Source organism: Aspergillus sydowii (genome assembly GCF_001890705.1).
Source record: "Aspergillus sydowii CBS 593.65 unplaced genomic scaffold ASPSYscaffold_1, whole genome shotgun sequence".
Taxonomy (NCBI): domain Eukaryota; kingdom Fungi; phylum Ascomycota; class Eurotiomycetes; order Eurotiales; family Aspergillaceae; genus Aspergillus; species Aspergillus sydowii.
This window is the reverse complement of record NW_024467859.1, coordinates 5,221,628-5,246,435: the sequence shown is the minus strand read 5'-3', so window position 1 is coordinate 5,246,435 and position 24,808 is coordinate 5,221,628. Positions and strand designations below refer to the sequence as shown.

At 50.2% G+C, this 24,808-nt stretch overlaps 13 protein-coding genes across 13 annotated transcripts; 7 read left to right on the top strand and 6 right to left on the bottom strand.

Annotated features, from left to right (window-relative positions):
- Nucleotides 1-320: 320 nt before the first annotated feature.
- On the bottom strand, nt 321-2,567 carry ASPSYDRAFT_128522 (DUF2264 domain-containing protein). Its single transcript, XM_040840500.1, has 2 exons — nt 1,681-2,567; nt 321-1,627 (listed from the first exon to the last, which is right to left on the bottom strand). Exons 1-2 carry the CDS (start codon nt 2,459-2,461, stop codon nt 333-335), a joined length of 2,076 nt encoding a protein of 691 aa, XP_040709099.1. The 5' UTR covers nt 2,462-2,567; the 3' UTR covers nt 321-332.
- Nucleotides 2,568-2,810: 243 nt separating this feature from the next.
- Nucleotides 2,811-4,504, top strand: ASPSYDRAFT_194380 (uncharacterized protein; the record flags this gene model as incomplete). The annotated part of the gene is made up of 1 exon (XM_040843691.1): nt 2,811-4,504. Exon 1 carries the CDS (start codon nt 2,921-2,923, stop codon nt 4,502-4,504), a length of 1,584 nt encoding a protein of 527 aa, XP_040709098.1. The 5' UTR covers nt 2,811-2,920.
- Nucleotides 4,505-4,774: 270 nt separating this feature from the next.
- Nucleotides 4,775-5,303, bottom strand: ASPSYDRAFT_194379 (Dabb family protein; the record flags this gene model as incomplete). The annotated part of the gene is made up of 3 exons (XM_040843690.1): nt 4,775-5,001; nt 5,072-5,170; nt 5,229-5,303. 3 exons carry the CDS (start codon nt 5,301-5,303, stop codon nt 4,843-4,845), a joined length of 333 nt encoding a protein of 110 aa, XP_040709097.1. The 3' UTR covers nt 4,775-4,842.
- A 241-nt stretch (nt 5,304-5,544) lies between these two features.
- Nucleotides 5,545-6,706, top strand: ASPSYDRAFT_40106 (uncharacterized protein). The gene has a single exon (XM_040846017.1). The coding sequence runs from the start codon at nt 5,832-5,834 to the stop codon at nt 6,570-6,572; it is 741 nt and encodes a 246-aa protein (XP_040709096.1). The 5' UTR covers nt 5,545-5,831; the 3' UTR covers nt 6,573-6,706.
- Nucleotides 6,707-6,741: 35 nt separating this feature from the next.
- On the top strand, nt 6,742-9,594 carry ASPSYDRAFT_40104 (uncharacterized protein). Its single transcript, XM_040846016.1, has 8 exons — nt 6,742-6,814; nt 6,874-6,956; nt 7,017-7,732; nt 7,782-7,914; nt 7,974-8,186; nt 8,255-8,413; nt 8,465-8,627; nt 8,688-9,594. The coding sequence occupies exons 1-8, from the start codon at nt 6,755-6,757 to the stop codon at nt 9,147-9,149; spliced, it is 1,989 nt and encodes a 662-aa protein (XP_040709095.1). The 5' UTR covers nt 6,742-6,754; the 3' UTR covers nt 9,150-9,594.
- ASPSYDRAFT_27234 (uncharacterized protein) lies at nt 9,343-9,717 on the bottom strand (the record flags this gene model as incomplete). The annotated part of the gene is made up of 2 exons (XM_040844377.1): nt 9,343-9,600; nt 9,661-9,717. The coding sequence occupies 2 exons, from the start codon at nt 9,715-9,717 to the stop codon at nt 9,343-9,345; spliced, it is 315 nt and encodes a 104-aa protein (XP_040709094.1).
- Nucleotides 9,718-10,771: 1,054 nt separating this feature from the next.
- Nucleotides 10,772-13,286, bottom strand: ASPSYDRAFT_54596 (Zn(II)2Cys6 transcription factor; the record flags this gene model as incomplete). The annotated part of the gene is made up of 3 exons (XM_040848875.1): nt 10,772-12,385; nt 12,437-12,993; nt 13,058-13,286. 3 exons carry the CDS (start codon nt 13,284-13,286, stop codon nt 10,772-10,774), a joined length of 2,400 nt encoding a protein of 799 aa, XP_040709093.1.
- A 567-nt stretch (nt 13,287-13,853) lies between these two features.
- ASPSYDRAFT_40102 (uncharacterized protein) lies at nt 13,854-14,754 on the bottom strand. Its single transcript, XM_040846015.1, has one exon. The coding sequence runs from the start codon at nt 14,486-14,488 to the stop codon at nt 13,940-13,942; it is 549 nt and encodes a 182-aa protein (XP_040709092.1). The 5' UTR covers nt 14,489-14,754; the 3' UTR covers nt 13,854-13,939.
- Nucleotides 14,755-15,953: 1,199 nt separating this feature from the next.
- Nucleotides 15,954-16,976, top strand: ASPSYDRAFT_169632 (SDR family oxidoreductase; the record flags this gene model as incomplete). Its single annotated transcript, XM_040843404.1, has 4 exons — nt 15,954-16,252; nt 16,348-16,455; nt 16,520-16,676; nt 16,739-16,976. 4 exons carry the CDS (start codon nt 15,954-15,956, stop codon nt 16,904-16,906), a joined length of 732 nt encoding a protein of 243 aa, XP_040709091.1. The 3' UTR covers nt 16,907-16,976.
- Nucleotides 16,977-17,394: 418 nt separating this feature from the next.
- On the top strand, nt 17,395-18,235 carry ASPSYDRAFT_141022 (DUF3425 domain-containing protein; the record flags this gene model as incomplete). Its single annotated transcript, XM_040841099.1, has 2 exons — nt 17,395-17,509; nt 17,568-18,235. The coding sequence occupies 2 exons, from the start codon at nt 17,395-17,397 to the stop codon at nt 18,233-18,235; spliced, it is 783 nt and encodes a 260-aa protein (XP_040709090.1).
- Nucleotides 18,236-18,450: 215 nt separating this feature from the next.
- On the bottom strand, nt 18,451-19,733 carry ASPSYDRAFT_85258 (FAD-dependent oxidoreductase; the record flags this gene model as incomplete). The annotated part of the gene is made up of 7 exons (XM_040851499.1): nt 18,451-18,714; nt 18,761-18,794; nt 18,842-19,172; nt 19,217-19,271; nt 19,316-19,387; nt 19,434-19,659; nt 19,705-19,733. 7 exons carry the CDS (start codon nt 19,731-19,733, stop codon nt 18,451-18,453), a joined length of 1,011 nt encoding a protein of 336 aa, XP_040709089.1.
- A 430-nt stretch (nt 19,734-20,163) lies between these two features.
- Nucleotides 20,164-21,930, top strand: ASPSYDRAFT_85257 (uncharacterized protein; the record flags this gene model as incomplete). Its single annotated transcript, XM_040851498.1, has 5 exons — nt 20,164-20,360; nt 20,404-20,468; nt 20,517-20,960; nt 21,012-21,637; nt 21,691-21,930. The coding sequence occupies 5 exons, from the start codon at nt 20,164-20,166 to the stop codon at nt 21,928-21,930; spliced, it is 1,572 nt and encodes a 523-aa protein (XP_040709088.1).
- A 698-nt stretch (nt 21,931-22,628) lies between these two features.
- ASPSYDRAFT_27228 (uncharacterized protein) lies at nt 22,629-24,747 on the top strand (the record flags this gene model as incomplete). Its single annotated transcript, XM_040844376.1, has 5 exons — nt 22,629-22,701; nt 22,749-23,144; nt 23,243-23,589; nt 23,636-24,166; nt 24,433-24,747. 5 exons carry the CDS (start codon nt 22,629-22,631, stop codon nt 24,745-24,747), a joined length of 1,662 nt encoding a protein of 553 aa, XP_040709087.1.
- Between the last annotated feature and the right edge of the window lie 61 nt (nt 24,748-24,808).

Here is a 24,808-nt window from a genome sequence, read left to right as displayed (position 1 = left end):
CTTCCCCATATATATCGAAGTATAGCTTTGATTGGACCACACCACCCGCGCACCCCAGGACCCTAACGCGGAGTGCGGGGTTCTGGGTAGCTTCGTGATGCTCGCTGGGGTCGGAGTATTTGCTGCGGGATGCGGACGATCTCCTCCGTCCGACTAAACAATCTCGGTTGAACTAGACCGACCTAATACAGCCATAGGAAAGTGGTAGGCCTGAATTCAACCGATCTTGTTATCTGCATTGTAAACTTGGTCGTGATGGCCAGAGCACTCGGCGTTTTCACATGGTGTACAGTTCTACATGGTCACCAGATGTATAGAAGGCCAAAATGAATTCATTCAAAAGTAATGTCCACATCATCGTCCATTATTCTAATAGATGGCTGTGGTCTATTCAGCCACATGCTGTCAATAGCATCCTGCCCCAAGCCGGCACTCGCTGATACCGCAAAGATCCCAGATACCAGCCAGTATTCAACGTCCATATTGTCGGCCTGCTCTTGTTCAACGACAGCAATGTTATTACGTATGCACGGAATGAAGGTCCTGGAAGCAATAATGTTGGTGTTTGGGTCTGCCCTCATCACGAAACCCCTGGTTTGGACATCCGTCTTGATACTTTGGTCCGAGATACCAGATTGCCCTGCAAAATCCACAATGCCACTCACCCCGGCATGAGACTTGACTAGACACTCAGATCTGTTCACGCAGTATCCTTGCACCTCACCAGACACTGACTGAACCTGCGGAATGAGTCCAGCAGAGCAGGATTCCGCGTCCAATGCAAACCCGGCATCCACCAGTTCAATCCTCTTCCATTGAAATTGCTCTGGTGCACGCTTACTCTTAATTCTGTGTACCCTGATGTGCCATCCTGGACATTCTTCCACCAGCGGGATCAGTACCGTCGTAATGGCCAGATCGATGTACTTCCACGGGCACCATACGCTAGAAATAGCAGGAATCACCCTTGTATTCCGGCCGGATATTTTAATATCGACAATCCTCTCACCGAATGGTTCCGATCTGACCTTCCATGTCTCGCCGTCATCATGGCTTACACTTAGAGTGCTATCCGGTGCGATCTGCTCCAGGAGAGGTCCGCATGGTACACTGAATCCAAATGCAGAGTACGCAAACTTCCCATATTTAGCCTCGCGGGCTTTGTGCGATTTCCTCGTCATTTGGCCTGATGACAGGAAAAAGTGATGCTCCGTGGTATTGCAAAGGATATGTCGCGGCGGCCAGACAGCCTGCACTCGTGGAAGAGTAGTAGTCGTGGGATCAACAAGGGACGGATGTAGGAGCTCCGGTGCTTGCCAAAAGTGATGGTCTTCCGGTAGCATCAGGACAGTAAATGACTTTAAGCACCAGTACACTGACTGTGGGGAGTTGTAGTTCTCGGCTAGGTACATGTTCGGGTAGGTGAAGCCGATATTCATCGTGCCGTCCACGTTGAAGATATCAGGACACTTTGACCACCAGCGTAGATGTCGTAGGAGCATCCCTTTAACGGAGCCAATGTTTCTCAACGGTTCTGGCAATTGAACGTCCGCACAAGCTGCTGCAGACCAAAAGGCAGCAAAAGCGAAGCGATAGGTCATGCTCCGGCCGAAAGGAATAGCAGCACCTGCAAAACAGTTATCACTTGAGATCAACCTGGGGCTCTATATTTGGGAATACCATTGGCGTCAAAGTACCGCCAGAAGACTGACCCAAACTGTCTAGCTGAGCGACGATATTGCTCTGCCCTGGCATGATCCTCATCGCCGTTGAAACGGACATAAAGCAATTGCGCAAACTGGATGGCGAAGCTTCCAGAGTAATAATCAGCCTGTTTCCGCTCGTCACCCCAGACACCATCACTGGACCATCCGTCGCCGATCTGGAATGTATCTAGCGTGTTGAGGTCGGCGTTGATCTGCCCTTGGAGCTCATCCCGAAGTATCCCAAGGGTCTTTATCAGTGCAAGATTGACAAATACTCGAAACCAGAGCCAGTTATTCCGGGGCATTTTATGATCATTTATCTGCCGCAACCAGGTACTTAGATTCCGTCTCGCAGACGCTGACATGGGTCCGAGGAAAGCATCAGGGGCAGCCAGGAGCGCAACAGCAATGGACTCCATCTCAACCATCCTCTGGTCAAAGTCTGTAAGGTCCCCCCAATATTCCCGTGAGTTTGGATCCGTCCCTGTCTGTAGACCGTGAACCCATGATGCCAGGTTGACATTACCATCGACACCGTCATTCAGGAGGAACGGGACTACCCATAACGGACGAGCGAACCCCTCCAGTTGCGCTGCGGTTTCTTCGAATCCTGCTGCTGTCGCGACCGGGATTTTGATCCTCGCTTTGCCCTTGCTCTTGTACGGCTCCAGTGCACCGATAATAGCGTTTGCGGCTCGGACGAGGTCCGACCGTGACTCGAATGGGTTGTCTGAGAAGCCTGGTAAGGGAGGCATGTTGGCGAAAGCCCAGTTTCAAATCTCAATCCGTGGAATAACGCATCTAGCACGTAGTGTCAGCCACTGTTGGAATAGAGATACTGGCGATAGAGCTTCCTTGACGCCATCGGTCAACGGAGTAATGGTGGCCGAGTGGACAGAGCGCCTTGGAATATCTTCACGGTAAGTGGTGGAAATCGACGGAGTGCCGGGGGAATCCATTCGGAGAACGGAGTATTGTCAACGCCATGTCTGGATGAGCCTTGCCTGCTTTCTAATGCAGAATTGGGTTGTAGCATATGGAAATATAACCGGACACGGCCATAGCATAAGCACTATTGCTTTTCTAGTGTTTCCTCCCAGCCATCGATCTTCACCAGGAGAGGGAAAGCACCTGGGCTTCATTCCTTCGGCTCAATTGGTAATATCCAACCATTTCCTACTTCTCTATATCGAACCAAGCTATCTAGGGCCAGCATGGCTGCTTTCTCGCCCTCGCAGACCCCCAGCACATCCTCCTCTCCGAACGATCTATCTCCAACCCGCAAGAAGAGAAAGGCAGAAAGCATTACGTCTCTGTCTGATGGACCAACAGATGCCGAAGTAACGCTAGAAACGTCTCTTATAGCCAATATCGCTGAGCTATTCGACGAGAATATCATCGCAAAGATCTTCCGGACGGCCTCCTCGTCGTTGACCGACTCCAGCATATTCACCAAGCCGGACGGAGTACCACTAGGATACCCAGAAACAGTCCCCCAGACCGGTCCCAACGCAGGACGATATGAGTTCCGCGACCCGGAATTCTGGACATGCGGGTTCTTTCCTGGGTCTCTGTACGCCCTGCTAGAGAGGACCACCAAGTATCCCCATCGATCCCTTATTGAATCCAGTCTCTTCAGACCTAAGCTGCACGACGTCCGTTCCCAACTCCGCGTCCTGAGTAAACGATGGTCAAAATCCCTGCACAGCATGGCCTTCCGAACAGACACGCACGACATCGGATTCATAGTGATGCCAGCGTTGAAGCGAGACTGGGAGATACTGGGGAACGAGCAAAGTCTGCGCTCAATCATCCAAGCAGCTCGAAGCCTCGCAACACGGTACGTTTCCACGGCTGGGACAATCAGAAGCTGGGACTGCCTAGTGAAGAAAGAGATCACGGTTACAGACCAGACGGAGAACGTGCTCGTGATCATCGACAGCCTATGCAACCTGGATCTACTTTACTACGCGTCGGCGCATTCAGGAGATGGAAACCTTGCGGATCTGGCGACGGCTCATGCTCGCACTCTGCTGCAAACACATCTCCGTCTCGAACAGGGCATCTCTGTCCCTAAATTTGGGTACCAGGGGCAAATTTACTCGACATGCCATGTCGCAAATATAAATCCTGCAACGGGTCATTTGAAATGGCGCTGGACAGCACAGGGGTACGACAACAACTCGACCTGGTCGCGGGGCCAAGCGTGGGCGATCCTGGGTTATGCGCAGGTGTACACGTGGACCAAGGAGACGATATTCCTCGACGCTGCTTGCGGCTGCGCGGAGTATTTTCTATACAGACTAGCCACAGCACCGGGCTGTGTTGAGATTGACGCGGACGAGTCTCAGGATCTGTTTCCTAAGACAAGGACGACGACGACGAAGGGTCGCCATGTTCCTCTGTGGGACTTTGATGCCCCGGTGAACCCGGAAGAGCCACTGCGAGACTCGTCTGCGGGTGTTATTGCGGCTAATGGGATGTTGATTATATTTCAGAGTCTTCTCGGTCTTGGGCAGGATGCTCTGGCGAGGAGATTTCTCAACGCTGCGCTCGAGATTGTCCAGGACACTATTGATCTCTGTCTAGCCGAAGAGACCGCTCGATTCGTGACTGATGGCAAGAGCATTACTGTTGGGGACAGTATTCCCGGATCTATCTTCGAGTCTATTCTCAAGAATGGCACCGCGAATAATAACCAGCATGCACGGCGGCGATATTGTAACCACGGGTTAGTGTATGGTGATTACTATCTGATAGAGTTCGGCAATCGCCTACTTGATCTGGGTCTTGCATAAACTATCTAAATAGAATAAATGCAAATGACTAGTTTTAAGAGTTCATCTTAAACACCCCAAGGAGATTATGGTTAGGGTTAAATTGTTGTGTCTGGGTCCCAATATCTGTTTCAATCTTGCCCTACGCAGGCTGTGTCCAGAAAGGCTCACTCAAGGACTACAGGTCAAGTACATATCCCCTACTAGGTGACATTCCTAAATCGTGGTATTAGTTAATGATATTTTGAATACATTTCTTTTGATGAACCACAAGTGAGATATCAACTTGGTAATGAAGCGCATACATCTCTTTTTCTCTAGTAATGACTGTTCTGGTCTTTGTGCTGTGTACAATCTTGCTAATCCTGGAAATTACATTCTTCAAAAATCGACATCCTGAAAGAGGCCACCATGGGCATAATACGGGATGCAAAATCGAGATGAACGGGGTCTGCAGTTTTATAGTACTCGCGCTCCTGCATGGAATTGAACTCAACAATGAAAACGTAAGTGTAGTCCTACTCAGATTAATTAGCGAATGCAGGAGAGCTTTAAATGAGAAAAGACCATTAGATAAATGTGACTTACACTTGACGATCCTGCACCACATTCTACTCCGCCACGTATACTTCTTATATATGAATTATGAGAGGAGTCCTTGCATTTTTGTGGAAGGCACAGGAATTCCTGTAGAACCTTGAAAACGCAATTGTTAGCTGTTGTCACGAGAGCAATGACAGCCGACATTACATACTTCTCGTTGAGTAGTAGGACTGATTTCAGGTTTGAATGTGAAAAGGACAACATGTAGAAAGGGCATAATGGCGAGTTGTGGATGAGCAACACAATAAGTAGTGGCAGGACTCCTATTATAGCTCCGACTGACTGCCGCAGGGGAAGGCGATTTATACATAGAAATGGCTCCGCTTATTAGACATCCGTTCCTAAAAAATTAGAAATCATTGCTTTGGTACCTTAATGCTTGATTACCAGGTAGCGCGGAAGGGCATTACCCGCACCAGATTTTTCCAAGATAGAACAGAAAAGAATGCGGATAATGCCTTCCGCGCTCGCTACTATTTATCAACGAACAATTACTAACTATGATACGAAGGTTAGAAAGCAATCATGATGTCCTGACTAAACATAAATGGAGACACTGATTCAACATGTGTGGAAGACTCCACACGAAGATGCACATAAATATATATCTGAATACCATGCCTGCACTTCAGCAACAACCACAATTCCACCACCTCCCTCAGTTGAGCCCGCCAACTTTCCTACACAGCGCGATAAACAAAACTAAACAATTCACAACCCCTCATACGGAAAAGTCGACAACAAAATGACCGTCAGCCAGAACCGCAATATCGCCATTGTGGGCGTTGGATCCCTCATGTCCAAGTCCCTAGCAGTATGGCTAGCAAGCCTGGGATGGAATATCGCCCTCGTATCCCGTTCCGAAAAGAACCTTTCAGCCATTGCCGAAGAGGTGCGCCACGCGCAGAACGGCAAGGGTGGCAAGGTCGTCTACCGCGCCGCCGACGCCAGCGACCCAGCAACTTTAAAGGCTACGCTTGACTGGTGTTCTCAAGAGCTCGGAGGCAAGTTGGACGTTCTGAGCTACAATGCTGCCCGAGTCGCTGTGTCTCGTGTCACTGAATTGACTGTCGACGAGCTGGTGCAAGACTTTTCCGTCTCGGCAGTGGGGACTCTGGTTGCCGGTCAATGGTTTGCCGACGGCAATGCGAACGTCGACCGGATTGCAGAGGGGGAATGGCCGTTATTGCTTGTCACTGGTGGGGTTCTAGATAAGGAACCGGTACCAGTCCTCGCCTCGTTGTCGACCGTCAAAGCAGCATCTCAGACAATTAGTCGGCTGTTCGCGCAGGATTTGCCCGAGAAATCTAACATTCTGGTCGGCATGCCGCTGATTACGGGACGAGTGGTCAGTCCCGGGGAGAGCGAATATCATCCGAAATTTGATGCGGATAAGATCATTTCGGAAGTGTTCAAGCCATTCTTTGAGGATCGCGAGAAGCGACGCGATGGAAGTGCAGGATGGACCGTTGAGAGGGTACACTGAGAAGTAGACATTTGGTGGCCACAAGTGCGGAAGAGCATTATCCAGACTGGATGTCATGGTGGCGCTACGGAGCCAATCAACAGAGGGCCCAGAATTTGTAATCCAATCCTTGCCTCCTGCATTAGAACGTCAATCTATGATTTCAGATTTCTCTTTGTTATTGGATTTCCGCGAATGGCAATATGAGTTCTCGCCAGCGTGTTTCTGTAGCATGCCAGGCGTGCCGAAAAAGGCGGGTCAAGGTAGGGTTCACAGTGTGGGCGAGAGCGATGGCGCACGCTGATCTTCGCTCTCCTTTTAGTGCGATGGAGTTAAACCATGTTGTTCGAGATGCGCCACATTACAGAAGACTTGCGAATATCAACATTCTGAAGAGAAGCGCAAGTAAGTCGGTCATCGATAGAGAATGTATCAAATGTATGAGACCAATGACTAGCCTGTTAGACCGCCGAGCAAGCGCTATATTCAATCCCTGCTCTCTCGTATTGACAACCTCGAGCGGCAAGTAGCAAAGTATGGAATGCAGGACGATAAAGCTTCATCGAAATCGATACCGGCCCATGACTCTATCCCAGCTAGCCAGGAGGCTTGCCCCCTGGCCAACGCTGCAGCAGGTCCAGATTCGGTCCGAGAGCTAACTGACCTCGCCGGTAGACTAAGCTTGGGAGAAGGCCGGGAACTGCGGTATTTCGACTCCCGCAGCAGCCTCGCCATGGTTGATGAGCAAACAGATGAGAGATGTCACTATCATCTGCTCAAATTTCCTGCGGACCGTAGGCAGCGACCGGGCATTGGGGACGTTGAAATATGTCAGGCCGATCGAGAGGCACTGTTGAGTGTGTTTTGGACATGGCAGAATTCATGGCAATACCTTGTCCATGAAGGCGCATGGAATCGGAGCTATACCGCACGAGACAATGAATATTGCACACCTGTTTTGCTATACGCGATGCTAGCGGTGGCTGCTCGTTATCCTAACAGGTCAGATGGATATGGCACGTACGATCCAAGCACTGCGGGTACATCATTCTCTTCAAAGGCAAAGCAATTGATCTTTGAGGAGATTGAAGCGCCGCGGGTCCCAACTGTGATTGCCGCTGCGCTGATCTCAGTTGCGGAGTTGTCATTGGATTGTGAACCAGCAGGATGGACATATATTGGTAAGTCAATCTTACGGGGACGGAGCTATCTGGCACTGATTGGAGCAAGGCATTGCCGTGAGGATGGCCTATACACTAGGCCTTCACACCGACCCTCATCGGTGGGTCGAATCCGGACGCATCACAGCAGAAGAGGCGGAAATCAGATCAATCGCTTGGTGGGGTTGTTACATGATTGAGAAGTGAGCCGCTATCCTCAATATTCCTTTTTACCTGCAGTATGCTAATAGGTGGGAGATAGGTTTTACAGCACTGCATTAGGTCGTCCAAGCGCATGCAACGACCGGGATATTCATACTCCGTTGCCTCAAGTACTACCAAAGGTTGAATATAAGAGCTTTCAGGGGTCGCTGGCATTAGATCCAGGTTCCAATATACCTATGGGCTATTCAATAACCAATTTCCGCTACACCTGTGATATGCTTCGACTGGCTAGTGGGCCCATGGACGAAATGTAAGTTTCCGCACCCGCGAGTATATTCAGATATTGCTTCTGAAAAGTGATCACTGATGCCGGCATAGATACTCAGTGGACCCTAAATCCAAGCCTCACGACAAAATCGCCCCTGCTCTTAAAGCTGCTATTGCATTATCTGCCTTCTATGACAAAATTCCAAGTATCATCCGACTGCCCTCTTTTGCCTCGGGTACCCCAGTGGCTGTGCATATCTACTACTTTCAGTACGCGTTTGGCCGCCCCATGCACTTTCGCATCCAAACTAACTTGTCTAGTATCCATTACCATAGCCTCAATATTCTCATTCACCGTCCGTTTCTCTCTGTACAAGGCACCCCTGCAAGGCCCGAAACTGCTCCCCAGAGCCTCTCCGAATGCACGAGGTCTGCCGAGACTCTGACGTTGATATTGAAGGAAATTGAAAAATATTACTCTTTAGTAAGTGTTGATCCCCTTACATTACCCGAAAACGGATAATTGACCGCCCTTCCACAATAGAGAACGGCTACTATATCCATAATCCACCCAGCCCTGACAGCCGGCATAATCCATCTCGTCAACTTGACTCTGCCAGACTCCGCAACAAAGGCGAAAGCAAAGATTTATTTCCGTCATGTTATCCAGTCTCTCAAGCAAATGGGTATTGCTTGGGTCTGGGCACTTCGAGCAATTCGTCTCCTTAGAATAGTTGCCCACCGTTGGCTACCCGAAGAGTATCCAGAGCTAGTGGAATACGCGTTGGCAGACGTGTCTAATGGAACAGCAGCGGAAATTCCACAACAGGAGTCATCATCATCATCAAAGATCCCATCATCACCGCCTAATATGCCGGATCATAATCAGTCCTGGTATGATCTTGTACAGGAGCACACTTTTGACCCATTATTATGGCCCGAGGGGGACTTGTTTTTCCAGTCAGGCCTGTCATTTTTCAATCTGGACCGATGGCCCGAGTTCTAAGCCTGATCTTTACTTTCTGCTACCTGTGGGAAGATGTATTTACTTTTTTTTCAAGATATTCTAAAACTCGGCATCGTGCACAGCACAACCCGAAAAATACATTTCTAGCAATATCTATGTATATCCCGCTGGTCTATATCATCCAGGGACACTTTCCGCTGAAATATACATTCATCTAACCAGGTTCAGCCTTTTAGCGGCCGTTGCCCTCACCAGGGCAGCCAGATTGCCAGGGAGGCGGGACATCAAAGGGAGCCTCAGAGGGCAGAGGGAAGCCCGAAGGGTACTTGCAGGAGTGGCTGGGGCTTGGAGTAGCACTGGAGCTTGGAGCAGCACTGGAGCTGGGAGTGGCGCTGGAGCTGGGAATAGTGCTGGAGCTAGGAGTGGCGCTGGAGCTAGTAGTAGTACTGAGGGTATGGTGCGCGCCAGGAATACCAGCCCAGGGAGGGGGCTATAGACTATAGTTAGTAATTGGATCACTACTACTTGGAGCAGGGGCAGATGGACTCACCGAGGCAACAGTAACAGAGGCTAAGCCAATAGCAGTGAGGACAGTGAGGAATTGCATTATAGATATAATAGGTCTTGTTCTGGTTACTGATACTGATAGTAGAGGAAGTGAGGGATGCGAAGGGGAAAAATCAGACAGAGCAGGCTGGATGAGCAGTGCCTTTTAAATTACCCATGAGACGCGACTATGAGCCAGGGACCTATTATCCAAAAGATAGTCAGAGCGCTGATATCATGTCAAAGACATTTCCCGAAAGACCAGGAGTGCCGAAAATCAGTGGAGATCGCGTGCCTTCATTTAACCCTAAAAATCTGATCCAGGGGCCCATGTGCGACCTATTCGCCCGCTCAACTGTCAGGGTCCCTGCCAATCTCTGGAATTGATCCTGCCATCCCACGTCATTCGCCACATCTGCCGACGAATCTACCTGCGTGGTCACGATTGGCAGCAAGATTACATGGGTTGCGGGTCAAATCGCAGTGGAGTCATGCCAAACAAGCGACGCGTGTTCTATACAGTATCCGCCACTTCAGCTGCTCAACCACTCAGCGGGTAATTCGCATCCTGGAACAGCTTTAACCAGCCACATGGAACACTGCCACAGGAGGTCTAGACAGAGGCCTTATCGGACTCGCGGTACAGTTGTTCAGGGAATGCAGCACTGACGGTATCAATATTAATATTCGCGAAGGCCTTGGTTCGCTATAGGAGCAGTAGTCGTGGGTGAATCATTTCAGTTCCTTAAGTCAGTTCATGTTCACTGTCTTCAGCGCTTGAGCCAGCGGAAGCGCGTATATGATCTAACATTATTTGGAACGTTTCTGGGCTCGAGGAAAAGTACCCTAGACAGGGTAATCGCGAGGTAGCATGCGTAGTCTGGTACTAGCGCGCTAGGCTCAGTAGCAGAGATAGAGGTGCATGGGAAAGACATAGACTTCAACTTCCAGGGAAGGGGGCTGCTTAATTTAAGTTTACCAATTCGATTGTAGACTTAAGAGATCATGTAATCTTAATATCATATCCTGCTAGACCGAAGTATACACGAGGATTGGAGAAGTCTCAATCCTGTTCAACTATAACCTGAAGCAAACACGCCATCCCCGCTACACCATCACCATCTCCGCCCCTCAAAATCGGACCCGAACAATCCATCGCTGTAACTAATGACTCGATCCAAGCCGGTAAATTGCTGATCGAGCAACATCTGCGACATGGCCTCCGAATCCCCGGTCAAGTCGGGCTGAAGGATGTTCGCAACCCCAGTATTATGCGCAGAGATACCCATATTGAGGGTAAATGCGCCGCCGGGTGTCAGGGATGCCATTCTCGGATTTGGATACATTGGCTGTGTGGGAATATTGCCCTCGGTGTTTCTTGGCTGTGGAGGGCTGAACCCATTATCCTGGTTGGGAGCAGGTGGCCCCGTATTAGGGTTATGCGTCTGGTCCGTGGTACCGCTGATGTTAGGAGATATGGTTGGATGGTTGTTAGATGGAGATTGCTGCTCAGACAAGTGCATTACCTCTGCAGTGTAAGCGGAAATGCTGATGAAGAAGGACTCGTCCTCTGCAGTTTGCCTATGAAGGCGAGTCAAGGTTGAAGAATATTTAGCTGCCAGGTTTGTAACGCCAGTTCCAGAACCAGCACCACCAGCAGCTGCCTGCACGCCGGCCCAGCGAGTGGACATTGTATCGAGACTTTGGGTCAACATCCAGAACTCTGGAGCAACAGTTTCCTGGCTGCGACTATGCTGCCAATACAGAAGAAGTGCCCGCGCAGCTATAAAGACACAGAACGCGAACTGACTATTCAACGGTGCTGTCGGCAGGGAGCCCTTTAGATAGTGGTTGGTGATGGTGGCCACTTCAATTGCGGCAGTCTGGCACGTATCCATACTACACAGACTTGGTAAACGACTCTTGAAAGGCCAGTCGCGCAGCGGGAACGCGATCGGCTGGTGCAGGAGGATCATGGACGCATTGTGCGTTACATGGGCGAGTGTTAGGTTCGGATCCATCCTCGTACAAGGCGGGTGTGAAGGCGAGACATTGACGGTCCATTTCTGAGGGAGAAGCATCTTCCAGTGCACCAGGCGGAGATCCAGTTCTTTGAAGCGGGTTAGCCAAGCACCGAATTCCTTTTGGTCATTGAGGTTGACCCTCTGCTGCAGGAAGTAGGCTGTTACGCGGCTTAATGATTCCGTCGCTTCGATGCAGTAGGCGTAGGCCCCGACGGTGGACATATCGACTGCTGCTGATGCTGTCCCTGGGGAGGTTCCAGCCTCCGAGATGCTGCCGTCTGCTTCCTCCTCTGTTGTTGCTGCTGGTGCCCGAGCTGGGGCGGGATGCGCAGGGAGGAAGGCAATTGGATTCCCAATCCGACCGGCGGACTTATCCCAGATTCCAAAGTACGGCGTGACGACGGGGTCTTCTTTGCGCCAGGTGATTCCATCGCAGGGCAGGCGACGGCGGACATCATCGGCGGTTAAACTGGTGTTCCAGCCCATGCTCACGGAGCAGAAGCGGTCCAGTGCAAAGATGCTCCAGAAGATTCGCCGCCTTTCTTCCGCTTCGGTCCAGTCGGCTGGGGGTGAGAGCGACTTGTATGGCTGCCAGAAGGGGTGTTGGACGGCCTCGTCGTGCTCGACTGTCAACTGCAGGTACTCGACCATGCGAGAGAGGGAGCCCACGAGTGGCCATGCGCGGGCTGTATGGCCACTGCCAATCTAGACGTCTGTTAGTCTAGTATACCTATGATGTGGACTGGGATGTTATACATCGTCCGAGGCAACCATGACAAGTGCCTGCAAGTTTTCGACGGATGGCTGCTTCATCGCTTGAGAAACTATCCAGTCCCTCATGTTCTCTGGCTCGTCCACCAATTGCGATAAATAAGCTGCCGTGTCGCCATCTTCAATATATCGCCCAGCTACGAGAACCATGGAGTATACGACAAGTTGCAGGTTTTCTCGCTGATGGTCCTCGACTAGTCGCCTGCGCAGCCTGCTTTCGTGGATGATAGGAGTCCACGGATGGAGGTAAATAAAGTAAGCCTCGAGAACATGACTGAGGACCGTATCATCCGGGATAGGCGGGAGGCCAGTCGATAAAGGTATACAGTATGCTCCGTTGATATCATTACGCCGTCTTTTCAAGGAGGGACAGGGACCGGGAGTGGACCCTGATATGGCTGGTCTCTTGTCCAGTTTCTGCAGGCCTGCTGCCAGGGAGGACAGGATCGTATGTAAAGTCGAGTCGTTATGTTGAGAACCCCCTTCACCGTCAAAGCCCTCTAGCCTTGTTTGTTGCCGCCCGACTGAGCGCTCCAGTGCGTCTGCAAGATGTTCAACGTCAGTAAGGACAGGACAACGGAACAAGAATACACGGGAGCGACCCACCAAGCCTGCGATGGATATTATCCAGCGCCCCAGCCTTCATCCCAGGCTTGGCCCGCTTGGTCTCATAGTGACATTCGGAGACCGTCTTCCGGCAATGCTGACAAGCTGGCAGTTCTCTCGAACAGCGCAGCTTACGTCTTCGGCACGAGTTGCATGCATGCCCGATCTCCGGGCCCCGGGCCTGGTTCTCGGGCGACCCGGATGAGTCTGGGCCGTGGTATTCGTCCATATCACGATAGATAGGGCGTGGAAGAGTGTCATCGGAGAGGAAGGCCGGGGAGCTGCAGACGTCGCTGTCGTGAAAATTCCCCCGCAGTTCGCACCAGATATCCCGACTGCCGAGCTCTGCTATTTTCCCGATCAACCAACCCTAAGTTTGCCGAGAGACCAGACCGGCTCAAGGATACAGAACAAAAACCCTGGTCGACTACCATCATTGACACTGCGGACCCTGGACAGCACTGAAGGTGACGGCAAGAGACCACGTACACCAGAGAAGCCCGTCCGTCCACTGGTATTGTTGCCCTCGGCCTCGGGGGAATTGCTGCGGGGACGGGCCAATGCCAAGGAACAGAAGGCTGTATTAAAGGGGAAATAAAAGGGGTATAGAACGGAAGCTAAGAGTATAGTAACAGCAACTATCTGGTTGATTCAAGCAAGTTGATTGATTTGTATAACTAACACTTCGTAAAATCTCTCCATCTCTTACTGTCCCTCTCATCTCACCAGACTTCAATCAGCTCGATCACCCAATCGTTCAAATGAAACCAGGCGAGAAACGTCTACGTATAAGATACAGCAGTAAAGGAGTCTACGGAGTATATAGAAGATATTACGTACCCCATCGCATCTGTTCGTGCAAGGCTTTAGTCTATTCCCAATTTATTTCAATCCATCAAGACTGGCCGCGCATTCCATTGCAAACCCAAAGCATCGCGCATACCACCCTTGAGACCAGTAACTGAGCTCCATACAATGAGGTGCAGCCCGCACCAAGCTCCCACCCACCCGAACACTGTTCCTAAAAGATCGCACACAAATTGCCATTTCCTCCTCATCCACCACGAAGAAAGGATCATCCTCAACAAGACAAAACATGACGGACGTTTTGACAAGTGACGCCCATTTCTCTTTCCAAACAGGAAGCCAAGCCGTTGGAAACTGGGTTACGTCTGGGAGTGGCGAAACGGCATTCAGACGCTCGCAGTGTGCTAGGATCTCAGGATCGGTAGTTCCCGGTTTGAACATGATCCCGTCCTTCTTGTCCACGGGGAATAGAGTGTGGTCGTCGTCAACGGATATATAAGATGGGCGCGCAGTCATCATGAATTTCGACTGTGTGTTCCCCATACCATTGGCAATGAGGCCCCCGAGTGGGTACAACGGGGCGTCGTCCTGCGCGTGAAGAGCCGCCGCCACGATACCGCCCATCACCCCTAGACTGTGGGCGAGAACGACAACACAGTTGCACTGATTGGGCACACCGAGTTCTGACCACAGTTTTGGAAGGATGTATTGATGGAGCCAGCGACCGGTCTCCTGGTAAAAATCGCTGCCCTCGGGGATGGGCAGGATAGAACTGGTGCCTCCGTAGGAGGGGCGGTCTATGGACACAATGGCACCCCGAATGCATCGCTTGTCAGGGAGGCGGAGTATTTCGGTGTTGCATCAAAGTATTGATGGTCGTAGCATCCTCCGTGAAAGGCGACAATCAGTGGACGGTGGTTTACCCGAGAGGCAGATAGCGGCGGGATACAGTGCACACCGGCTACTGTGCCGTTGTTGGAGAGTTGAAATTGAAATGGTTGCATTGATGAATGACGGCCTGCGCAAGAAAAAACAATTCAATCATGGTACATTTATATGGATATCCCGAACTACTAAATACTCATGGAAAGGCATACATTCATTAGAATAAGGTCAACCTTTGCCCCCGGGCCGCACTGATATTTGACTTGTGGGTCGCTGGTCCTGCAGCTTACTGCAACGGGGATACCGGATTTAACGCAGGGACCCTCATACTTTTCACCCAAGCAATTCGATTCCACGGTGGGACAAGGGTGGCAGCTTCTAATTTGCTTTTGTCGTTGGAAAGCTATCCTTCGAATTATGGCTCCGAACGACAATCCCACTTGCCGCCGCAGCATGCCATCATTGGGCTCAGCGCCTCGACGCCAGCATACCAACGCCTAACTGTAGGGCAGTCCGTGAAAATTATCTGATAATATATATTCAAACCTTATCTCACTGTGCTATAGGTGGTCACGGCTTTCAACCCGATATAAAATTATCAACGTTAACGCAAACAATTATACATCTCATGAGTCTGCGGAGAAGGAGCTGCGCATTACTGATCATATAACCAAATCAAACCCCCAGAATCCAGGCCCCAACTTTGTCCCCACCTTGGCAAGGTTTTAGGGTATTCGGTGTCTGTAGTCTCCAGTGCCCTGACCTGTTACATATCAATTATAATCCCTTTCATGCCCGTGGTCAAATCAGAATAGCCCCACGGAGATATGGTTCACATTGCCGCTCGTCTGATTACTCACGCAACAAACCATAATCCCGTGTCGCTTTATTTTAGCGCTTGGAAAATTGTTCCACGGGTATCTTGGTGCAGGTATGGATGTGGACCCATTGCGGGTCCAATAACGGAGATAACGCGCACTCAATCAGTTGTACAAGCGGAAGATTACTCGGGAGAAACATCTCAATACTGCGAATCAGGCACTTGAGGAAATAAAATCGGAAGCGTAATGCCATTGAGCAGAATATTATAAATGTAGACCACAGTCACTGCTGTTCGATGTCAACAATCGACATACGACGAAACCCATTCTCAATAAATAACATTTTAATCTCTGCAGTCACTTTTTGCCTTCGTTCTACAGCCATGGCATCCTATCTCATTACCGGTTCCTCACGCGGGATTGGGCTGGAAATGACACGTCAGTTGATTGAGTCTCACGGAGATATTACGATCTTTGCTGCCGCTCGATCCACCACGAACCCTGAGTTCCAAGAGCTCCTACGGAAATATCCAACTCGGCTAATCCATGTGCCTTTGGACGTTACAAGTGGTGATAGCATTAGGAATGCTGCCTCGTTTGTGACTGGCAAGTTGGATGGTAGAGGATTAGACATCCTTATTAACAATGCCGGTGTCATGAACGTTGGGCGCATTCAGGATATGTAAGTTCAATGGATAAACATCTCAGCCCTAGGCATACCTGATCTTCCGGGCTATGAATATTCATTGGGTCCTTACTGACTATTGTTTACTGAAGGGATGACTTGGACGAGACTTTTCGAACTAACGTTAGCGGCGTCCACGCTTTAACTCGAGCACTCTTGCCGCTGATGAGAAAAGGAGAGCAGAAGAAGATTCTTAACATGTAAGCTACCGATATCAGGGAAGAGTCATTTAGTGACTGACCAATCCATCTGAAATGCTCCCAGCTCCTCTACCCTCGGCTCCATCACCATGCAGTCGACCAACTACATGACAACTACGCCTTCGTACAAGATCAGCAAGGCTGCGCTGAACATGCTTACGGTTATCTATGCGTACGAGTTGCAAGAAGAGGATTTCACTGTCTTCTGTGTTAGCCCAGGTGTAAGTCCTCCCACTCGAATGATTTTGACAGAGGATAGAACTAACTAGCGCCCTGACTACAGTGGCTCAAGACTGAATTGGGAGGCGAGAATGCGGATCTACCCGTGTCAACTGGTGTAGCTTCTGTGTTGAAGATCCTGTCCGAAACTGATAAAAAGGACAACGGTCACTTTTTCAACATTGAAGTGTCTGGATGGGAGAGGTATGATGGCAAGCAGATCCCTTGGTGAGCAATATACATCGACCCAGATGTACAGCAGATGTGAAGGTGTTGTAATGGTAGAACTTTTTAACCTCGGCTTTTGGTGAAGTTACTTTATCCTTAACATACCAACTCGTACATTGTCTCATCAAGTACTCATTCCAAATTCAAGGTTAATGAGATGAAAGTAATTGTAGGCCTAAATAGTAAATACAAAGTCCTCTAAGCCGAAGATCCCCCGGGCCAATCGAAGCCCATACCGCCATGCCTACTTCGGTTAGGCTCCATTGCTGATGACTAATGGTTCTGCAGTCTCCCCTCATGATGTCGCCGATGTCGCCGCCTCCGAATAGTTACTTTTTAGTGATCACACCGCATGGAATGTCCCCGATTAGCCAACAGTATTGGGCTTTTTGAAGGGCCATTCTATTCAAAATGACAATCACAACAAAAGCCGAGTCAGCTTCAACGCAGGTCGACAAACCAGACCGACCGGAACGAAGAATTAGATACCGTATGAAGCAGGCCAAGCCACGCGAACAAGATATTGAACCTGAGAGCGATTGGCACGGAGTCGTAGACCGAACTGAGAGGCGCCGCCGACAGAACAGAATAAACCAAAGGACATACAGTCAGTACATATTGTCCTGATAATGTATTGTCAATTCGTGGACTAACCCAAGAGACAGGAAGGCGCCAGCGTAAAGCCCATGAAGATGATGAGGATGAGGATTATGATGATAAAGATCTGGGATTGGTTGAGCGCCCCCCAAGTAGAGACATCAGCGATACGACCAAGCAGCACATTCTTCAGCTAGTGACTTCAAACGCCTACCGAAGTTACACGCTAGGCGACCCGTCTAGTGACCACCTGCTTTCCCTTACCAGGGCCAATGTGTACCGTGCTTTCATTGCAAACATCGCTTTGCTGGGAGTCAACGCGGCCGGTCTCTGCGAGACCAGTGTTTTGTCACCATTCAACTTGGCCGATCCGGCACCGCCAGTCTTGAAGGACTTACCACGATCTCTCTGCCCGACTTCTATCCAGCGCTCCTCTCATCATCATCCATGGGTTGACTTTTTCCCATACCCCCAGATCCGCGATAACCTTATCCAGGCGCAGGGTCGTTACGACAAAGCGCAATTCTGCTTAGATACCCTTGGCTTCTGGGATCCGGGCTCACCAGAGAATATGATGCTCGTCTGGGGTGAGCCTTTTGATCCCGCCAGTTGGGAGGTAACAGAGAGCTTCATCAAGAAGTGGGGATGGGTAATACGTGGGTGTCCAGAAATTTTGTATAGCACTAATCAGTGGAGGGCTCGGAGGGGAGAAACGATGATTTTTCGCTATTTATAGCATGCACCCAAGGCTTCATAATATGCGTTCGTTTGATTTCATGACACAAGGAATTGGTGCCCCATTCCGATGCGGGGGGAGTGACAGTATTCTAGGCCAGACCACCAGGATAATCAGAGACATCTTCACTGTTCTCACTGGTATCACGATGTTACAGCCCAAGTGATCTCGATATCTGAGGCCCATGCGTATCATTTCCAGTTGAATGCTCCCCTCTATAGACGTGACTTCGGCGCAGCAAACAAAAAGTCGTTAACCATCGTCCCGGCAGCCCTCGCCAATCCGAAGCTGAATACATAGCCCCCGCCTCCTGTACCGTATGCGTGCACAATGTTCTGTCCGTCCAGGACTTCCTTCTCAAGGCGAACACCAGGAGATCGCCCTGGCCGGATTCCCACGTTGTCACGGACGATCTCAAATTCTGCCGGCTGGGCGCCGGGGAACACACCAGGGAGGTTCTCATGGACGCGTCTGAGGATCTAATATTGTCAATTAGGGTTCACGAAGACTGGCTGTGATACTTACATCCAGCTTGACGTCTTCATCAACCTCCGGATATCTGTCACACTGGTCAGTAGGGACGCTTGACCGCTGGGCGAGACTTACGTTTCCCCGACTTGCTTTATTCCTCCCAGGATGGCTGTTCCGTCAAGGCGTGGTATAACATATGTGTAATCCTTGCCGTGGCGCATGAAAATCTTGTCATGTCCCGTCTTCACAAGTACAGTCTGGCCGCGGATTTGTTGTACCCCCTGGTCGGCAACGTCTGCGAGGAACCTCGCCCCGCAGCCGGTTGCATTGACGAGCACCTCATGCCCGAAGCCTTTCAAGTGGGACAGCGACTTTAGGTCCTTCCGTACGAACTTCACACCGGCAACTTCGAGCCGTTTCCGGAGCCATGGAAGGAAGACGGCCGGTGTGATGACCACCGATTTATCTGGTAATTAGCCTACGTAAACCAATATGGACCAGATAACTCACAGCTCATTCCCAGCTTGGCTCCTTTAGGCAACTCACTGCGCGACATGACGCGAAACTACCAATGTCAGCATTGTTTAGCCGTTGTGTCTTATCACTCACATCTGGCATCAAACCCCTGTACCAGATTTTCTCCAGCGGTGTCTCATCTTGTAGGTCGTGCATCTCGATGATCTGGTATAATGTTAGAAGGGCCATAAACTCTGGCAGTATATCTTACTCTAACACTGGACTCCGGATCGCTCTTAGCAAGACTCCATAAGTAAGAGAAGGAGTCTGCTTGTAGCTTCTGCTCGAACGGAGTCGACCCATCCAAACCAAGGAAGCAAGCGCCTGCCCACGGACTGGACCATTCTCGACTCTCGCTGTCACCAGGAAAGTTACGAGCGACAATCGTCACTTCGTTTGATCTTGACAGCATGCTCGCGATAGCCATACCGGTGATACTATGCCATTGTTAGCACTGATCATTAAGGCATGGAGGAACGTACCCGGCCCCGACAATAGTTATCTTCGGCATTCTGATTACGAATCACAATGTTCACAGTTGATATGGACTTGACTCCAAGATTTCCGGGTCTTTATACTGCTTATCCTACGGCGCCATGAGTTGGACTAGATATACATATCTCCGTGACCACCGGCTGTTCGGGCGCTAGTCCTAGCCCCCGATTTCCCCTCCAGAACGACCTCCTAGCCCCCGACACTCGGCCAGCTCCCATCCTATCACAATACGATCCACCCAGTTGGAGCACCCCTGGTATCTCCAACTGGGCATTTTTGCGGGGAAATTCGTATCAGTCCTTTATCACAAGTACTGGAAGCCGTCCCCATGTCAGCTTGTGGCTCTCTGCCTATCAGTGCCTGCGCGGTATAAATTGAGTCTTGTCCATGATGGAGTGACCACGACTATTTCGTCAATCTAGTGCTTTAGTGTATACTGACCTACCATGGGATCTCCAAGTGATAGAGTCATTGTAGGCGATGGCGCTGGTGAAGAGAAGCCTGCGGAGAATATCCCAAGGCACTCGTCTGCGCATGTTCGCTCAGGCAAGGCCGAAAATACCAACTCGGAATATCTTCTGTTTCTGGAACTCAGCGGGCATTTCTCTGGGAAAAGACTGCAGAAGCTGGTCCGGAAGGTTGAGTAAGTGTTTTTACTTTGTTTCATTTCGCAACTAACTATTCAGCTTGCATGTCTTGCCGCAGCTGATTCTAATTTACCTTATGTCCTATATCGATAGGACGAATGTTGGTATGTATGTCCTCAATCGTTCTACTACTTCCCTCTAATATCTTATAGGCAATGCAAGACTTTTCGGCGTGGAACCCGACCTGGGCTTAAGCAGCCAGCAGTGGAATACCTGCCTGTCTATTTTCTTCGTTACATACGCTCTAGGCGGAGTGCCATCGAATATAGCGCTGAAACGATTTGGACCGAAGATCTGGCTACCAGCCCTCCTACTATCAGTCTCCTCAATTCTGGTCTTTACCTCTCTACAGGTAAATTTCGGAGGCTGGGCGGCATTTCGTGTGCTCTTAGGGGTGTTTGAAGCAGGTGTGTTCCCTGGGTGTTCTTTTGTCCTTACGTCGTGGTACTCGCCCAAAGAGGTGCACTCTCGAATGGCCATCTTTTACTCTGGGGCCTCTGCTGCCGGTGCATTTTCTGGTCTGCTAGCATACGGGATTGGTCAGTTGGATTATACGTGGGGCTATCGAGGATGGAGATTCATCTACTGCATTGAAGGTATAACTCCCGATTTCATAAAATTTGAAGGCAGGTCCTGATATCCCCTAGGGGTGTTCACCTTTCTGCTGGCACTAGGCGCCTTCTGGTTCGTTTACGACACACCAGCCAAAGTAGGCGCATGGCTCACACCCGAAGAGAAACAATTCCTCATCCTCCGCCACAAATACTCAGCTGGGGGCGAGACAGGCGTGGCCGAAAAGTCAGAGTTCTCCATGAAACACGCCGCCTCTGCGTTCAAGTCCTTCCACATCTACGCGACAGCCCTTATCGAGTTTACCCTCTGCGTCACTGTCTACGGATACTCTTTCATCCTGCCAACTATTATCAGCAATCTAGGCTATGACGCGGCCGAAGCCCAGGCGATGACAGTCCCCCCTTACGTGTTTGCGTGCCTGGTTACAGCCTTCTCCGGCTGGGCTGCTGATCGGTATCAACAGAGGATGTTGTCCGTTCTTCTACCGAACCTCATGGCTCTGGCAGGATTTATTGTCGTGCTAGTCAGTGTCCGATATCCCTCCGTGCCGGGGGTGACGCTATTCGGAGTGTTCCTCATCACCGGCGGGCTATACCCGATCTCCCCAGCAGTGACTGCGTGGATCTCCCTCAACTGCGCCGGAACAATGAAACGAGCTGTCGGTATTGCAGCCATGGTCAGCTTCTCACAGCTCGGTGGTGTAGGTCTCCTGAACTGGGAACATTGGTATAACGACTGACTAACCAGTTCCAGATCGTCGGCTCAAATATCTACATCTCCAGCCAGGCCCCTACATACCCGGTTGGATTCGGAATTAGCATGGGGATGCTAGCTGTGTTTGGCTGTATCTGGCCTGTGATTTATTACTTTATCCTGAAACGCATCAATGCCAAACGCGCAGCGATGGACGAGAGTGAGATCCGGGCGCGGTATACCGAGGAAGAGTTGTCGGAAATGGGCGATATGAGCCCGTTGTTTAGATATGCCACCTGAACGCCTACATTTGCGCAGGATCAGACTGGTAGTGAGGATTTTATTAAAGCTAATGATGATGTACAAAAATATTTTTCGCCAATGGTTAGTGGCTTCTTGGTCCCTCCATCCTAAATATATTTCAGCAAGCGTCTATCCCCAGCAGTATCCCCAATGACTAAACGGCTCATTCGAGCAGCCATTCTTTCCACTACAGCACCAAGCGCATCCGTCCCAGGCGGCCGTTAGAAACAAAGAATCGTGCATTTTGCTTGCTTAATGATTTAATAGTTTAATTGAGATAGGTGTGCGATGGTGGAGAGAACGGAACCGCTCAAGACGGTATACTGGGGGTAGATATAAGAAATTCTTCAATGAAGTCAATGTAATCTTGAAGCCACGTACGAACTGGTGCTTTTTCCCAATATTAGACTCGCATCTATGATACTTTCCTCGAGCCTAACCAGAGTGTCTGCTAGAATATGGCTTTGGCGGTTGCGAATGCTACTATGGCAACAGCAACGGACTGAATTTCAGCAATAGGTTATCCATAGATTAAATCGACATTTAACAATGGCCATCATCATATTTTCCCATCTAATTGGCCGATCTAGCACTTGATAAGGAATGAAACGAGTGCCTCCAACTGCGAATTTTCCCCGCATCTCCAACTCTTCTTGTTCCCATTATCATTATAGCCACCTGCACGATATCGCACAATGCAGGCCTCGAGCCCCCGAATAAATACTGCTTGTTATCGCTGTTACAAGCGCAAAGTAAAGTGCTCCCGTGGTAAGTTCATCAACCTGATTTCTCCGAGTCAAGGATAACGCGTGCAGAAAAACCATGCCGGAATTGTCGCCTTGCAAACCGCGACTGCGAGTATCCCAACCGAGACCGCAATGTCACCGTAGCCGAAAGTTATCTTCGCAGCCTGGAGGCAAGAGTTGCAAATATTGGACATGGAATCCAGCCAGAGCATCCCCCGCTTAGTCCGGTGGACGTGAATCTCGCACCGAGGACAGACCCCCAGGTTGTTGGCAACAATCTATCAGACCCGCTTGTTGAAGACCCGACCTCTGAAGTATTTGTTTCTGGCTTGAAGCAACTGAATTCGCCAACTGCTGTGCTCGCTGGGCCTGGATTCCCTACGGTTGGGGCTAGTCCGGTAACGGAGACTCAGTCGGTACAACGGCAGGCGTATGAATATTATCATCTAGGGTCTGATAATTTGAGTAAGAGCCGACTCCTGCTTGTGTATATCCTCTAATAAAGCCAGATCCACCCTGCTCATTCAAACTTCCGCCATACCCTTACGCCCTCATCCTGCTAGACAGATTCGCCGTCTTCATTGGCCATGATTGGCACTGGTTCAAACGAGAGACATTCAAACGAAGACTTGATCTTACATATAAGGACTCCAAAGCACAAGAATTGACCGATCGGCTCTGGCTATGCCGTCTGCTTGTTGTATTTGCGCAAGGGGAGACCTACAACTCCGAGCCAGTCCCTGAGATTCACCTAGGAGATGGAGCTACGCCAGATACCTCAACAAACAATAATAAACAGGCAATTATGCAGTCAGCGCCAGGAACAGAATTCTTCGAGCAGGCATTATCCCTTTTGAACGTTCGTTACGAGGATCCTTCCATCGAGCAGGTAGAGGCGCTGAATCTGGTGGTAAGTATGCAGCGCTGACGACTCCAACGGGACTGACAGAGGGCAGGCATTTTACTCCTACAGCTTAAATCGGAAAAAGGCGGCATACATGTATGCCGGGTTGAGTGTGCGAATGTCCAACATACTAAAACTCCATAAACCCTGCTCATCGCCATTGCCACCAGTGGAAGTGGAACATCGCAAACGAGTCTGGTGGACAACATACTGCATTGACCGAATGACAAGCACCGAGATGGGCCTCCCGCCTGCCTTCCAGGTCCATCAGGTAGAACAAGCCTATCCAGACGACTCAATGCTGTCTCCAGAAGATAGAAAGGAGTTTTACGATGCCGAAACGTTAACGACGCAGGTCCAACTGGCGTTTATACATGCCGATATCTGCGAGAATATGCGGAGTATTCGGAAAGACAACACGACAAATGTCGGTGACCTAACTCGCTCCATCCTACAGAGATTGGAAGATGTGCGAGCACGCCTGCCACCGCACATGTCGTTTAATGTGGACAACGGGATGCCACCGGCAATGAAGCAAATGCCCGATCGATGTCTGGCGTCTGTCTATCAGCGATATCACCAGGTAATATTCACTCCCCAGTACTAGAGATATTCAAGCTAAGAAACCAGTGCTTTGTCCTCCTTTTACGACCACTCTTCCTCAAACAAATCAGCTACCTTCTCACCGGGGACACAGTGAAAGCGTACCAAGACGGCCTCAAATTCCTCACGAACACCTGTCTCCGAGCTGCGCGAACAAACCTGAAAATCATAATTGATCTGCGCAGCTGCGAGCGAATGAGTATGCCAAGCGTTACCCCCCACACCTCGGCTGTTCTGTATTGATAGATTATGATAGCCCGCTTCGGCTTCTGGGAAAGTCTGCATCTTTTCTCGGGCCTCCTGATTCTCTCGCTCACCATGTCGGTGAACTCACGATGGCCGGGCAGTTGCGACGAAAATTCCGATGATGGGAATACATATGACACGGCGAAGAAACTTCTCGACGAGATGATCAGTGCCGGGAATCTTGGTTCGAAGGGGCACGGGCAGATGCTGGCGGATGTGGAGGCGTTNCAGAATGGACTCTTTACTGCGCATCCCGGGGCCGTAGACTTTCAGTGGGATGTTGATGAGTGGATTAATCAGCTGTTGGGGGCGTAGGACAAGATTCAACATATCGGGTATCGTATACCTCGTATAGCTCGGAAAAGAAAGCATCGTC

Bases quoted from the DNA above. Each gene is read 5' to 3' on its own strand.
- ASPSYDRAFT_128522 (XM_040840500.1), bottom strand. From the start codon at position 2,461: ATGCCTCCCTTACCAGGCTTCTCAGACAACCCATTCGAGTCACGGTCG. The intron at 1,628-1,680 runs GTATTCCCAAAT...ACTGTTTTGCAG, and splicing joins GCGGTACTTTGACGCCAATG to GTGCTGCTATTCCTTTCGGC.
- ASPSYDRAFT_40106 (XM_040846017.1), top strand. From the start codon at position 5,832: ATGACCGTCAGCCAGAACCGCAATATCGCCATTGTGGGCGTTGGATCC.
- ASPSYDRAFT_40104 (XM_040846016.1), top strand. From the start codon at position 6,755: ATGAGTTCTCGCCAGCGTGTTTCTGTAGCATGCCAGGCGTGCCGAAAA. The intron at 7,733-7,781 runs GTAAGTCAATCT...GATTGGAGCAAG, and splicing joins AGCAGGATGGACATATATTG to GCATTGCCGTGAGGATGGCC. The intron at 8,628-8,687 runs GTAAGTGTTGAT...CTTCCACAATAG, and splicing joins TTGAAAAATATTACTCTTTA to AGAACGGCTACTATATCCAT.
- ASPSYDRAFT_40102 (XM_040846015.1), bottom strand. From the start codon at position 14,488: ATGGGCGGTATCGTGGCGGCGGCTCTTCACGCGCAGGACGACGCCCCG.